At 38.7% G+C, this 14,912-nt stretch overlaps 1 protein-coding gene across 1 annotated transcript; it reads left to right on the forward strand.

Annotated features, from left to right (window-relative positions):
* Positions 1-1,657: 1,657 nt before the first annotated feature.
* On the forward strand, positions 1,658-14,040 carry tat (tyrosine aminotransferase). Its single transcript, XM_037106612.1, has 12 exons — positions 1,658-1,809; positions 3,474-3,763; positions 4,293-4,397; positions 4,741-4,808; positions 5,135-5,293; positions 6,078-6,216; positions 6,369-6,421; positions 11,019-11,171; positions 11,281-11,409; positions 11,680-11,763; positions 12,987-13,085; positions 13,224-14,040. The coding sequence occupies exons 1-12, from the start codon at positions 1,805-1,807 to the stop codon at positions 13,362-13,364; spliced, it is 1,425 nt and encodes a 474-aa protein (XP_036962507.1). The 5' UTR covers positions 1,658-1,804; the 3' UTR covers positions 13,365-14,040.
* Positions 14,041-14,912: the final 872 nt, after the last annotated feature.

A 14,912-nucleotide genomic window follows, 5' to 3' on the forward strand; every position in this document is an offset into this window, starting at 1 on the left:
ACATGTTTGGTATCTGGTGTTGAGGGATAAAAGATCACAAGAGTTGATTTTTAATAAAGGTTTAGGCTAATAGTATTATGCATCATTACTGTCATTGTTGTTTGGAAGAAGAAGAAAAGCAGCAATGAATTTATCCCTCTAAGAAACATTTTCTTTCTCATCTACTTTCTCTGCCTTGGATGCCAATATTTCTTTCCAAGGGAAGGTAAAATGAGCTGATGCCCAGCATGTAACTCTACCGTTAACAGAAAAAAACAGCTTGACTGACTGGCTCTTATGTAAGTAGTAGTTTTCCACATATATTGTTTAAGTTAGAGCTCCTCCTTTTCCCTGCCCACTCCCAGCACAGCAGGCTGCAGTTCACTGATTGTATAGGAAATGGAAAGATGAACCAAATGCGTCCAGTAGCAAAACAACCCCATCGTCAGTGTGTTTTTCTGAACTAGTGTTCCAGTGTGTGACATATTGATGCAACACTATGTGACTAAACCAGTGTAGCCTATGTGTGTGACGTATTGATGTAACACTAAGTGACCTGGCGGACTGGTGGCTCACATCTGGCAAACACTGACACATGAAATCGTAACACGTTTTGTTCACTCAGATGTTAGCCTTGGTATGTCATACACATCATGAATAAGTAACTTTTTGGTTGGGAAGGGAACACCTTGAAGTGCGGGGATAAAGGTTATTGTTATTCATTCTGAATACCTGAGTATTTGTTCAGACTTTGCAGCATAGTTTCACTTGTTGTTTTGGTCTGAGCGTCATATTAAACATTTTTCAACATTTTTTAATGCTTACAAATCTCTTTGTATGTGGAAGAGAATAATTACCTAACTCTGCAATTCCCATGGACTCTATCAAGCTTAAAGGGAAACATTACCCCCAATCTGGAAAATTCCATTTCCATCTAATCACCCCCATGCTGACAGAGGGTCAGGTGAAGTGTCATTCTCCACAAAACATTTTTAAAGCATCACAGCAAAACAGCATCGTCTCCTAAACAAGTGGATGGGGAGTTGTTTTAATATGTTACTTTACTTCAGGAAAGCACTAACACAGTCGAAATGTACCAATGGATTAAATTAAAAATAATACTTTGCTAAATGTACTTAAAATGGGCCTGCTCAAAGAAGTACTTATCATGAAGAAAATGTCCCCTGTGTGTTACACTATTATATATTACATAATGGAATACTGGTGCATTAATCTGTAGCATTTCACTAAAGTAGTTGTTTGAAGTAGAAACTTTTTTTTATTTTGTTCAATGGTTTGATCTATAATATTATAATACATAATACTCAGTGTAGGAAAAGTATAATGTAGCTTAAAATAGAAATACTGAGGTCAAGCACGGGTATATTTCTTTAGAAGAAAAGCACTGAGAAGAGGGAAGTGTTTTCGTAATTTCCCTTTATAAACATTATATAAAAGATTTTTAATGAGGCAAAGATGCACAGTAGTTTCATATTTAGGTACTTTTCACTGTCATCCACGCAGCCACGTTGACGCACAGCTCTGTGCGCCTGCAGATCTGCGTAAGAGCCGTTCCGCTGCGCCTGTCCTTTGGCCGGTAATTGCCGCCGTTAAGTGTTTGGGGAGGTATGGTTCTGGTTAGTGATGTAAGAGGGGTGTATGGCACATCCCTCAGCATCCACCAATCGAAGTAAGGGCAGGGCTCAACACCCATTTTCGGAGTTCTTGCTATAAAACCGACATAAAATATCCCAAAACTATTCAGTTTATTTAAGTCATCAAACTCTACCGCAGCTTTGTCGGGAGACTTTCTCTTGAATATATAATGAGGTAAGTACAAATATATGATTTTTTAAAAAAAAACCCCAAAACAAAACTAACCTTTATCGTTTCAATTAATGTTCTATTATTTAACAGACTACATGATACTTACACATGTTTTTCATCTGTTTTGCTGATGTTTTGGAGATATGCCACTGCAAGTTCGTCTTTCATAGCTAATTTGTTTTGCACAGCGATGGATCAATTATGTATGTGAGAGTTGAGGATATGGTCTCTGTGACAGTCGTTTAGAGCGATTAAGAAGAATCTCCCCCCCGGTCCGTTCAAAGATGATGGAGCACAGGCAGAAGAGAATTATTTCTATGACTGAAAATGGAATAACATTTTGAGAACCCAGCAGAATTAATAAAGAAGCAATATATGTTAATATGTTCCTCTGGTAATAATCGCTTAATGTGCAGAATAATGATAAATAACATGTTCTGGTAAGTGAATGAGAATATTTAGATTGTTCTTCACTTTCAGTAATCCTCTATAATGCATTCAGACAACTGTTATGACGCAGTTTTTCTGTAGCTGTACTTCTTGTCAGAAGGAAATGTCCACTGTCACTGTAAGCATTCATTTCAATAATCCCAACTTAAGTTAAAGTATGAACCACCAAATGTACCTCAAAGGTATGGAAAGTATATTTCAAGTAGTATATTTCATGCAGAATAGCTCCTGTCACATTATGACATCTATATTTCACTGTTATTGGGTTGATGTCATTGATTATCATTGTAGCTGGTTGCAGGGGAGAGCAGCTTGAGAATATTATAAATTATAATATATATTAATTTTAATCTATTTCAAATAGTTTTGTAAACTCCAATATCTATAATAATTCATTATGTTTTATAAGATGGTCATATGTATCAAAGTCTAAATGTCTGAAGTAAGTAGAATCTATAAATGTTAGATAAATGTTGGGGAGCAGAGACTACAAGATTCTCCTTTAAATTGTAGCAGAGTAAAAGCACAAGAAGCATATAATGGGATACTCATATAAAGTACCTTAAGATTAATCTTAAAGAAACAGTTCACCCTAAAATGAAAATTCAGTCTTTTTTACTCACCCCAATGGAAAGTGAAGTCCGTAACGAAAATGCAAAAATGTGTCTCAGCATTGTTCTGAACAACTGATTTAGCTGGAACTTGCCTTAAACTCTAAAAAACAACGGAAATAAAACTTGGTAGTGGCAATAGACAAATGGTAGTTTTTCTGACATAATCTGTGTCTCTGGGAGCCATACCATACATAATCAATGCACAAAGACACTCTTAAACTATTTTTTTTTTTTGTTAAGACAAATGGAAAAGTATGGCGATATAAAAAACATCAAGAAACACAGACAAATACCAAGAGTACAAGAGTCCACTATGTAAATGTACCAGGCTTTGAAACAGTAATCCACTGATCCAATTTGGCAACTTTAAAAAAGTTCAACAGACAAACAAGTAAAAGAGAGAGCCTGTCCTTGTGTCTTAATGATTAACAGAAAATGAAATTCTCAAGAAATCAGAGCTTATTGTGGGTACATGTGAGCTGTCCCCTGGGAGGCTTCAACCGATAGTTAAAATGCAGTATTGAGTAAAAGTACTTTCTTTCACTGGAAATGTCCGCCCCTTTCCCCCCTGCTCTAACATGTATTGTCCATCAATCCTGTCAGTTCCAGGATGGATAACAAGTCTTACCTGGTTCAGATGAATGGGAATGGAGTCCACGGAAAAAGCACCGTCAATGCCAAAAGCCTCAATGGGAAAGGAGTTCACGGAAATGGCATTCATCACGTCAGTGTGAATGGCAGTTTTTATCCGGCCAAGGCCAAGAGCCGTAGGCAGAGATGGGAAGTGAAGCCCTCTGAGATGGCCAACAACACGTTCAATCCCATCAGGGCCATTGTGGATGGGATGAAGCTCACCCCGAACCCGGATAAACCCATGATCGCACTCTCCATAGGTAAGAGGGTCACTGAATGACAAATGTGGGGATTTGAAAACTTCTGGAGAAACTACTTTGTTGTTTACATGCAATGCAAACTTTAGATTTGTAAATATTAATTAATTAGGTTCAAATGTTCAAAGCTTCATTTGATTTTCATTTTACGACACAGGGTCACACAACAAAAAGCAAGTTGTAGTGTCTCTTTTTTCAGACAGCAACAGGGTGAACAGGTTGATTATTAATCAGTAATATGTTCAGATTAATTCAGTATATGGCTGTAATCAACAAAGGATAAATCTCCTCTTGCATTGCCAACTAGTTTCTAAGATTGGAAACAAGATAGACTAAATAAATTAACTATATGCAATGATAATAAAAAAGAACTGAATACATTCTAAATGGCATACTGTCCACTGCTGTCCACTTCTTTTTACTTGGTGGCTAATTCTAATAGCTTGTATTTTACATCAGGCATTGATTATATGCTTTATCTTTGCTTTCTCTCACTGTTGGCTGATTGCTTACCATCACATTTGTTTCTCAGGGGATCCAACTGTGTTTGGAAACCTGCCTACAGATGATGCAGTGCTTCAGGCCATGAAAGATGCCATAGACTCCCAAAAATACAATGGCTATGCTCCTTCTGTCGGTGAGTCACACTAACCGGAAAACGAATGAAATCTGAAGTAAAACAGCTGGGTATAAAAGCAGCACCACAGGTGCATAATGGTGATGTGTTTTTTATAGTTTTACAGCTACATTAAGTCACTCTGTGCATTATTTCTCAATGTATAATGACACATTTAGGAGCCAGCTATTGTCTGATTTCAGTAATCACTGCATGCTCCTATTTATCAACCCCAACGTCATTGAAACAGCTCCAAAGGGAGGAAATGTAGTGACAAATATGGTTAGATGTTTCCCTATTCTTCAAGAGATCCAATGTATCTCTGTTTGCATCTTCTGTATATTTCCCTTGTGTTTACCGGCAGGTTATCTGAAGAGTCGCCAGGCAGTGGCCAACTTTTTCAGCTGCCCCGAGGCTCCACTAGAGGCAGAGGTGCTTACTCCTCATACACTTCATACCCATTTCATTCATGCTTTCTCACCCTCATCCTTCTGCATTGCTACCTTTACATCTGAATCACAGTGTATTACAACTTAGTGCACTCCCACATAGTTGGCTAAATTAAAGTGACTTTCAGCAGCATCATTTTATAAACACCACTTGCGACTTAATACTCATAATAATCTGACAATAATGAATCAGAGTTTATGTCTTAGTAGTTAATGTCCTTTTTACAGTGACTTTATTCAAGTCAGTGGGAATTTGTGGTTTCGGTGTCCATGCTGTTAAGAGTAAAGCGTACCTACCCTCCCTTTCAGGATGTGATTTTGACCAGTGGCTGCAGCCAGGCCATTGACCTGGCTATCAGTGTTCTGTGTAACCCAGGGGACAACATCCTGGTCCCGTGCCCAGGCTTCTCCTTATATAAGACTCTAGCTGTTTCCATGGGCATTGAGGTCAAACTCTACAACCTGCTGGTAAGACAGAGCATGTATAGCACCATACTGTTTATTTTCTGTTCCTATTTTGCTCTAAACTCAAAAACTGTACCTATCCTTAAGCTTAAAGACAGAACACTTTAGTGGTCTCAGGAGTAGCTGGATACTTTCTCATTTGCTGCATAACATATGGATGGATATCCCAAAGAAGTAATGAAGCCGAGGTGGAATAGCCTTAAATTTGCATTATTTACTTGAAGAAAATGATCCTAGTTCTCACTTGATTTTTCACCACAGTTAACAGATAGGTGTATGGTCTCAATCACTAGTTTCAAGTCAATTCCATACAGCATAATGTTTATCTGTCAGTAATGGTCAATTTAGAGTGAAATAGATTTTAAACAGCGTATGCTTTAGGGTGTGGCTGCCTTATGATTGACAATTCGCTAACACGGTGACTGTTCAAGGCAGATAGAGGCGTTGCCTCTCTGCAGTCCGAATACATCTTAATTTATAGAGTTCAGTAACAGCAGCTTCTCCACAACCGCCAAAAAGAGAGTCCTCATGAGAACTGTTCATGTCATTTTGCAGAAACACATAGCCACTGTTTGTGAATATAAACTGTTGTTAATGATTGAGCACAGAAATCAGAAGCAGAAGATACAGACAGTGTTTTGACTGAGTCAATGCCCCATGAGAATAATTTAGGCCATGTATCACTGTTAACCCTTATACTAGTATGAAGGACATGATACCTTTTACCTTCCTGGTATACTCTCAAGCACTACATTCTTGTCTCATCCTGACATACATCATTTTGCAGCCAGAGAAGTCATGGGAGGTTGACCTGCAACACCTGGAGAGCCTAATTGATGAGAGGACATCCTGCCTGATTGTTACCAATCCATCCAACCCATGTGGCTCTGTCTTCAACAAGGAACACCTACAGAAGATCCTCAAAGGTAAGCAGAAATTCTTCCTCACTCTGCTTTCGTAGGAAAAGGAGTTAAGGTCCTCAGAAGCTTTCAGTTGGTGTCAGCTGAAGTCAAATAATTGGACAGTGTTGGACAGAATTTCATCCCTCTTAAACTGAAATGATTCTTGTTTTTCTCAGTGGCCTCCAAACACTGCGTCCCCATTCTGGCTGATGAGATCTACAGCGATATGGTGAGTACAACTAAGCAGCAACAAAAGTTACAAAGTACAGGTTAGCAGGTGGGCTTGGCCCTCTGTAACACCAGCGAGACACATTTTTCATCACAGTGACAGCAGGTGTTTCTTTTGGTGGTATTTACTCTGGCTCTGGATGGTGGTTGGACAAACCCACATCAGCACAGGGGGGATTACAGGCCTTGTGTGTTGAATGAAGCCTGGAAGCAGCACCCAGTGCACTGGGTGAGTGGGGGTGGGGGTGGCTCAGCAAGGGCAAGCAAGGGACGTGGGCAGTGGTGATAGCACTTTAGATACTGGCTACGAGCATGCACATATTCAAAAGTGCCATCCAGCTCAAATATAATGATTATTTATCACCAGGGAATTTTTCACATGAAGGTCAATTTAGAGTTGCTGTTCTGTCTAGAGGGAGAAAATAGCAAACATTTCCTTAAATGGTATCTTACAAGTGAGTACTTTGTGAATTTAATATGATGGGTTTTTTTTGTGATAAAACATATCCTCATACCTATGATGACTGAATAGGTCAATTGCCAGTGACTCCCGAAATGACATGACGTTACAACATGCCAGCAACAGGAGGACTGGACCTTTGTTGTACTGTCACAGTTTGGTTAGGTTTGGCTACTAAAACCATTTGGTTAGACTGAGGGAACGTTGTTGTTTGGCATAAAACTTCATTTAAGCCAAACAACATTACTTACCTAACTTCAGTTACATTAGTAAATTGAAATAAGTCACCAGTGACTTTTGGTTTCACACTGGACTAGAACAGCAGCCTCTTAGGTGAAAGTCCTGTGATCGTTTAACCCAACTTTCCATCCCAACCTCATCCTCATTCAAACTTCATCTCTCTTTATACTACTTCACCTGACTTCCTTCTTTGCTGCCATAATTATTGCAATGGACACTAGAGGTTGCCGACTAAGGTGTGTAAATATGGGTCGTAATAAATTGATTCCATAGTCACCGTAAATGATTGTTGATGAGAATATTCTGGTGTGGTTTAAAAAATGTTACAACTTTCTTCCAGCAATATTTTGACATTTTTCAAAATATTACAGTGATCTCAATGGGTCCCACACAGTGAGAATGACATATTTTAAATTTGAATAATAAGAGAGAATTGGTATGAGACATACGGTATGGTACTTTTTATCTGAAGATATTCATGCTGATTATTCACGTCAAGTCTACTACTTTACGAGAGAGTTTTTGCAGTTGGTGTTTATTCAACAGCAGCTAAGGTCCCACCTTTACAGACATTAGTTGTAGCTACCTATGAGTGTGTGGCTATGTGCAGCACTAATTACATTCACTCAAGCACACTTTAATACTAATCTGAGGTACTTGTACCTTTCTTGAGTATTTCTATTTGGTGTGACTTCACACTTTTACCCCACTAAATCTTGAAGGGATTTATCATACCTTACTCCCCTGACAGCTTTTGTTACTAGTTACTTATCACAAAACAGATTTTAATAACCACTCTGCGCAATAAAAAAAAAAAAAGAAGAAAACCAAAACAAAACAAAACCTGCATCGCTAAATGGGTTGATTTAGAATGTTTGTGATAACAGAACCAACTGTTCCTTAATGGGTTGAGAAAATTCTCACATTTCTTGAACTAAGCATGCAATTAAAAAAAAACTCATTTATTAGCTGTAAAATGTCAACAAAAATGAAAACAGGCTGACGATCTTTATATATTTATCAATGTCTTCTCTCTTTCGCCATACAAGTAAACAGATTATCAAAATAATTAATAAGTTAATTGATTAATTTGTGTTAAATGACATGTTGTTGTTGTTGTTACTCCACATTACACTGTTTCTTGGATCTGTCAGATGGGAAATCGCCCAGGTTTCAACTTTCCATAAATTCCAGTTTGCTCTCACTGGCTACCTTAGTCGCTGACAGTGTCTGTTAAGGGTGTCACGATTTCGATTTTAAATCTAAATCGACCAAAATTAAGTCGCAATCTCGAACTTCGCATTAAAAAAATGGGATCGTCGATGCTGTCACACACCCATGTCGCGTCCGGTCGGCTTGCCAAGCGGAAAAAAACACACGTGCTGCGAATCAGCCTCCTCTAACTTAGCTACAGCCAGCCAAACCATAGCATGGTGTGACACCATTCCTGTTCGGCACCGTGGTCGGGAAGCACAGGGGAGATGGTTTCCTGCGGGGCCGAAGTTTGTGTTTACCCTCAGGGTGAACCACTTTCCTTGTTTAGCTGGTCAGGAAATAATACCTGGGAGCTATTGTCTTTATTCACAGTCGAGGAGCAACCTGTACTGTACACTTCATCGCTGTCGCTACTCCTGCTACTCCTTTCGCCTCTCCTTCCCCTCCCATTCAGTCGCTGTCTGCACGTATGCACGCTCCCTCACTCTACCTCGCCCACTCACACCTGATCACAAACACCTCACACACCACCCTACGCTATGCCACTCTTACAGCAATGGCAACTGCAGACGTAGGAGACCCATTGACATTTTGGATTCCCAGTGAGTTATGTTGATGACGTTTGCATTGTCGACAACAAAGCCACAGTTTGCAGGCTCTGCAGAAACTAGATGGCAGGTTATTTTGTTTAAGTTTCCAATTGACTGAAGATATAAGTATTGCTACATTATGTTGTTAATAAATGTTTTAAATTTGACAATGTAGTGTGGTACATTGCGAAGAAAGGATCAGATATTATATTGCTTAAAAGTCTAGTCTAAAAATGGCATAGCAACCTGTGCTTGAAAAAAATGATAGTGAAAATCAAGAATCGAATCCAACCGTGATCTTAGAATCGAAAATTGAATCGAGTCGAGCATTTGGAGAATCGTGACACCCCTAGTGTCTATACATATTTATTGTATAATTCAGTGTTGGGTAGTACCAGCTTCTCCTCTTGCTACCAAAGGCTTACTCCAATCATCTGGAATGTATTGGGGTAGAGGCAGACATCAGAAACAGATGAACTAGAAAGTAGGTGAACCAAAACTTTAAACCTGAAAATGACCAACTTATTGACTGTCAGAAAACAACAGTTTTTCAGCACATTCAGTCCAAAGTCTTGGCATCGTTACCGTCCTTGGCCAAGTCTGTTCCACTCAAACTTTAGCTGAAGGTCATGCAAACAAGTAGATGCGCACACACACACACGCATGCACGCACACGCACACACAGACTCCTGAAATTTTGTAATTTTCCATTTAGGCAACATTCTGATAAGGGAATAAAATAAAAAGTCATTGGAAATGTCTGAAAGCATCTCTCAGCTTCTGATTTTTAGAATTTCACCTCAGGTACTTGAGTGTATTTCAACTATGATCTTTCACAAGTCAGTGATTTATATTAGAAATCATTATTCTCAATGCCCCCAATAGCTGTAAATGAGGAAATCATTAGTAGTGTAGTTTAAAATGGACAAATAGAAGTTTGGTCTATTCATTCATCAGAGTATGACGTTCATCAAGACAAGTCCAATTGCAACTACACAACCTAAACCATCCCCCATCCTGCTGCTCCTCCAGACCAGAATGACTCTGCACTTTTTCGGCCTGCATGTGTTTGCAGTTAATGCAGATGTGGGGTTTTGGCAGCAGAAACTAGAGGAATGGTTTATTGTGTTGTGGTGGTTGGAGAGCTTTTATGACTTGAATGTTCGGGGGCGAAGGGGCCAGGGTGTCTGAACTTCACCAGTCATGCAAGAGGAGAGTGTCAGGTGGTGTTACCCCGTTTTACAGGGCATGTCTGCAGAATTAATTATTTTCTCCTTCAGTCCCGAAAAAGTTGGATACTGCTCCATGTTTACAGATGTTTTTTCACTGCACACATTAAATTAACCCCTCCGTACTGATAATATTGGTTTACTGTAATCCTACGATGACTTGACTCATACTTGATTTCAAAGAGGGGAGGGATGGTGAAGCCTGCCACAGTCCAGACAGGCCCCTTTTACATGTCTTATGATGTTATGTCATTCATAGCAGTCTGACCAATAGAAAGTGGGGCAGTTCCCGCTCAGCGTCAAAGAAACTGCACAGCTGTAATGAGAACCAGCTTTCTGTGGGAGGAGTGTGTCTGACTGTATTAAGAGATAACCACAGTCAGACACTGTGATCAGTATCCCCCCTCCATACACACTCTCTCACTCTCTTTCTACTATATAATCTAATACTATCTCTCCTCTCATACTCTGCCTCAAGTTTCTCCCTCACTTCCAAAATAATGATTTTGTTTTAAGAGCTTGCTCTGCTGCCCCCAAGTGACCAAAAAATAAGTTTATGCTGCTTTAACTACTCAAATTTTTCCTTTTTTATGGGAAAAATGTCTGGCATTGCCCAGTTTAGGAGTTGTGACGAAACCTTAGCTATAGGTTAGCTAGTAAGATGTTAAAACCCAAGGGAGTGACATTTTTTTGTGGTCCACTCGCGACTTAATTGACTTGAATGTTCCATTCAGTGTCATCATAAATTGTCATTACCATCTAGGCCACTGTCCATGTTGAGTAACAGTGGACAACGGTGATTATTGACCGTGGAAGATTCTTCCATCTGAACATGTGTCACTGTGTTCCTGCTCCCTTTCTCAGGTTTTCCCAGGTTGCAGTAGTCCTTCCATGGCATCTCTCAGCAGCGACGTTCCCATCCTTTCCTGCGGTGGTTTGGCTAAGCGGTGGCTGGTCCCTGGTTGGAGGATGGGATGGATTCTTATCCATGACAGGAATGATATATTGGGATCTCAGGTAGGCTTTTTGTGCATTTTTTTTTTTTTTTAAGAAAGAGAGTAGGAAGTCTACAATAGATAACTATTTCACAGACCTAATTGACACATGCAGCATGTCTCCTCTACAGATTCGACAGGGCCTGGTGAAACTGACCCAACGTATTCTGGGAGCCTGCAGCATCATCCAGGGTGCCTTAGAGAACATCCTCAACAACACACCTCAAAGCTTCTACAACAACACCATCAGCTTACTTAAGGTAAAAACAGGGCATAATGAAATAGGACTGAGTAATATCTTTTGTCTGAGACATACACTTTGATCAGTGACAAAATCAGTGAAGCCCTGGACACACAAGCCAGTGTTATTTTAGGCCCTGCTCTTGGACAACATTTTTTACTCAAACTCCTTTAAAATGATGTGACCAAACTTTTTCATGTCTTTTCTTTTCTTAATATGTCTTCAATTCTCTTTGACATGTGTTAAACATTTTTTTTCTGACTGGATGATTTATCTTTTTCTTCCATAGTCCAACTCAGAGATTTGTTTCAATGAGCTGTCCATCATCCCTGGCCTGAATCCTGTCATGCCTTCAGGAGCCATGTACCTCATGGTCAGTGTTTGACGTGTGTTTGTGTGTGTGGTATATTTTAGACATGGACACGTGCAAATAGTTTTTGTACCATGTCAACTTTGTAGTTTAAGGGGCACTCTGCAGAGTTTGCATGTAACACACAGTATAATGTTTTCTGTTGTTCTGAAGGGTGCTCTCTGCAGTCTGGTTATCAGGATTATTCTGATATTATCCGGTGACTACATATTTTTGATTGAAAACTCAAGCTGGGGGCATTGAGTTTGAAATGCAGAGATGCTCTAATGGAAGATATATTGAGTTGCATTATAGGAAATTTAGGACCCAGTGTTCTTGGGGTTTGTCCTTTGCTTGATGCCAAAGGCAGGGTATTTCAGCCTCAGTTAAATGCTACCCACACTACTAAATTGCTGGTTGGAGCCCAAGATTTTTTTTTGAATAATTGCAGTCAGGACACTCATCCTCAGGGCATCAATATTTTTAATATTTCATATCCGTTGTATTTTATATTATTGACAAAAATCTTAAGGCCTGAAAAAAGATCAGTTTTGTAAAAGGAAAAAAAAGGTACCCAAAAGTAATACTTGAGTAAAAATAAAGTTATCATGTTAAAATATTTGTTTGCTAAAAGTGAAAGTCACCCATAGTTATTGAGCAAAAGTCTTGAAGTATCTCATATCTGGTGTATAATTTTCTTTGGCTGCCAGTATATTAATTCAATTAAAAAAGTGCTAATTTTGCTTTCATGCAACTTGCAATCTGCAAAGTTCCAAGTTACTCAAGTTATGAAATAAATGTACTGCAGTAAATAGAACAGTAGTACCTCAAAATTGTACTTAATTACAATACTTGAACAAAGGTACTTTTGATTACTTTCAGTCACATAAATTCTCAGCTGTTACATTATAGGATCTTAAAATTGATAACCATATAAATTAAGCAGATAAAATTACATGTATTGAACATGTTATTTTCAGGATGTGACTGGTAATGAATTTTCACCTTCTTATGAAACTGGTGCAAGTTTTATAAAAGAAAATCTGAAACTTAAGCAAGAAAAAATAATTCTCACACTTCATGAACCAAACTTGATGGACAGTGTCACACATCAAAACATATTTATTTCACATTTAGGTGCTGTTTACTCCATCATGCTACAGTTTGTTCTTCAGTTGGTGGAAGTTTGAAAATAAATGTGAGCTACTTCTAAGAGGAAACTCTGTGTACATGTGACTTTCATCCAGGTGGGGATCGACATGGATAACTTTCCTGATTTCAAGGATGATGTGGAGTTCACTGAACAGCTGGTGACTGAGCAGTCTGTCTTCTGTCTGCCTGCCACAGTAAGACACCATCCTGTTTTTCTCCCTGCTCGTAATTTATCCATTTGTCCCCATGTACACAATTTAATTAAGGTATAAATGAAAAGCCAGTGTAATCACTTTAAAATCTAAGAATATCTTTGCTCTGTCCTTTCCCAGGCATTCGAGTATCCTAACTTCTTTCGCATTGTGGTGACTTTGCCGGAGGAGATGATGGTGGAGGCTTGTGTTCGGATCAGGGAGTTCTGCGAGCGCCACTACCGGCCCCACAGCCGAAACAGCAATGATCTGGACCAGTGATGCATATCAGAGCTGGACTAGTCATGGACCTGAGGGAGACCAAATCCTAGCGGATGGAAGAACTGTCCTCCAGTCTCATGTACTGAGCTGGAATCAGCTTGAAATTTTATTCCACCATGTTATTGGAGTTAAAGATGTAGAAATCAGATGTCAAAACTGTAAATATCATCAAAAAGCCCAGAAGCAACATATCTTATGGTCCATTGATGGTGTCATTTTTGATGTAAACCATATGAAATGAGCAGACCTGATATTTATATTTTATACAGGAAAACTTATATTAACCTCTTCTTGTATTTGTGTATTTATATTTGTGTAATGCGTTGTTTGTCTATGTAATGTTACTTCTTTGATACTGCAGCTTCATAGACTTTGCATACTGTACAAACCAGCTGACTTCTTCGCGGTCACAAATAGGTAAAAGGAATATATATTTGAATATCAATTTTCATAAATGTTACAAATCACAAACAATCTCCTGCGTCCTTTGCTTATGCTAGAGAACAGTTCTTAGTGCAATGTTGGACTGCATCAGCATTGGTTTTATCAGAACATCATGTGTATATTGTTTGTATTTCAATCGTGTGTCATATCGAATCAAATATATTTACAGACAGTTTTGTTAAAATTTATATTACATATAACTATACTTACATAATAAAAACATGTTATAAGACTGGTGTTGACTGATTTAAGAAAAGATTAAATATGCATTTTTATTTTGAGTAACGATGTTGTGCGCACTTGTACACTTCAAATTGATTAGACTCTCAGAACATAACATTTTGCATACAAAACATGCTGAGCCTTGAATAGACTGCTCTGTATACAACAGCATAGATTCTGGTCATTAAGGAACTGAGAATCCCCAACACATATTAAGACAGATACAAGAAAATATTACACAGGCTGAATGTTCATTGAACTTAAAAAGGCCACAATGCCAATTTAAAATAGGCTCTTAAGTCTTACTTTATAATCACAATTCATCCATCAACAGCAATTTGATTCAGTCCATGAAAGTTTTCTTTCTATAGAGTATTTGATTTTTATGTAACCTCTTATATACCTGCACATGTGACTTTATAAATGTACACTTAATATAGTTATCCTTCCACTGCAGCATGTTGATTGTGACTCAAGGCATTCAGTTTGGCAGTATTTCTCTAGTAGAACTCAGGAGCAGTAAGTCCTGTTGGTGACATTGTTTTTTCCCTTGCCACCATTAGGTTTAAAGTGAAATGTCTCGACAACTGTTCAATAGATTGACCACATACCTGCTACTGACATTCCCATTGGTCTCAGCAGGGTTTTTTAATTACGCCAGCCGCAGCATTAAAATGACTGACAAATGGCGTGAACAACATTGAGCACCTTGTTACAATACAATGTCTTAAGGCTGTATGACTATACATTGACAGGTCAGAGCTGTTTTGGCTGCACAAGTGGAACCTGCACAATATTAAGTGGGTGGTTTTAATGTTGTGACTGATCAGAGTATGAAAATTGCGTTTCGGGTGAAATTAATACATACTAAGGGATTATTTT

The sequence above is a fragment of the Acanthopagrus latus genome, chromosome 8 (genome assembly GCF_904848185.1).
Source record: "Acanthopagrus latus isolate v.2019 chromosome 8, fAcaLat1.1, whole genome shotgun sequence".
Classification (NCBI taxonomy): Eukaryota; Metazoa; Chordata; class Actinopteri; order Spariformes; family Sparidae; genus Acanthopagrus; species Acanthopagrus latus.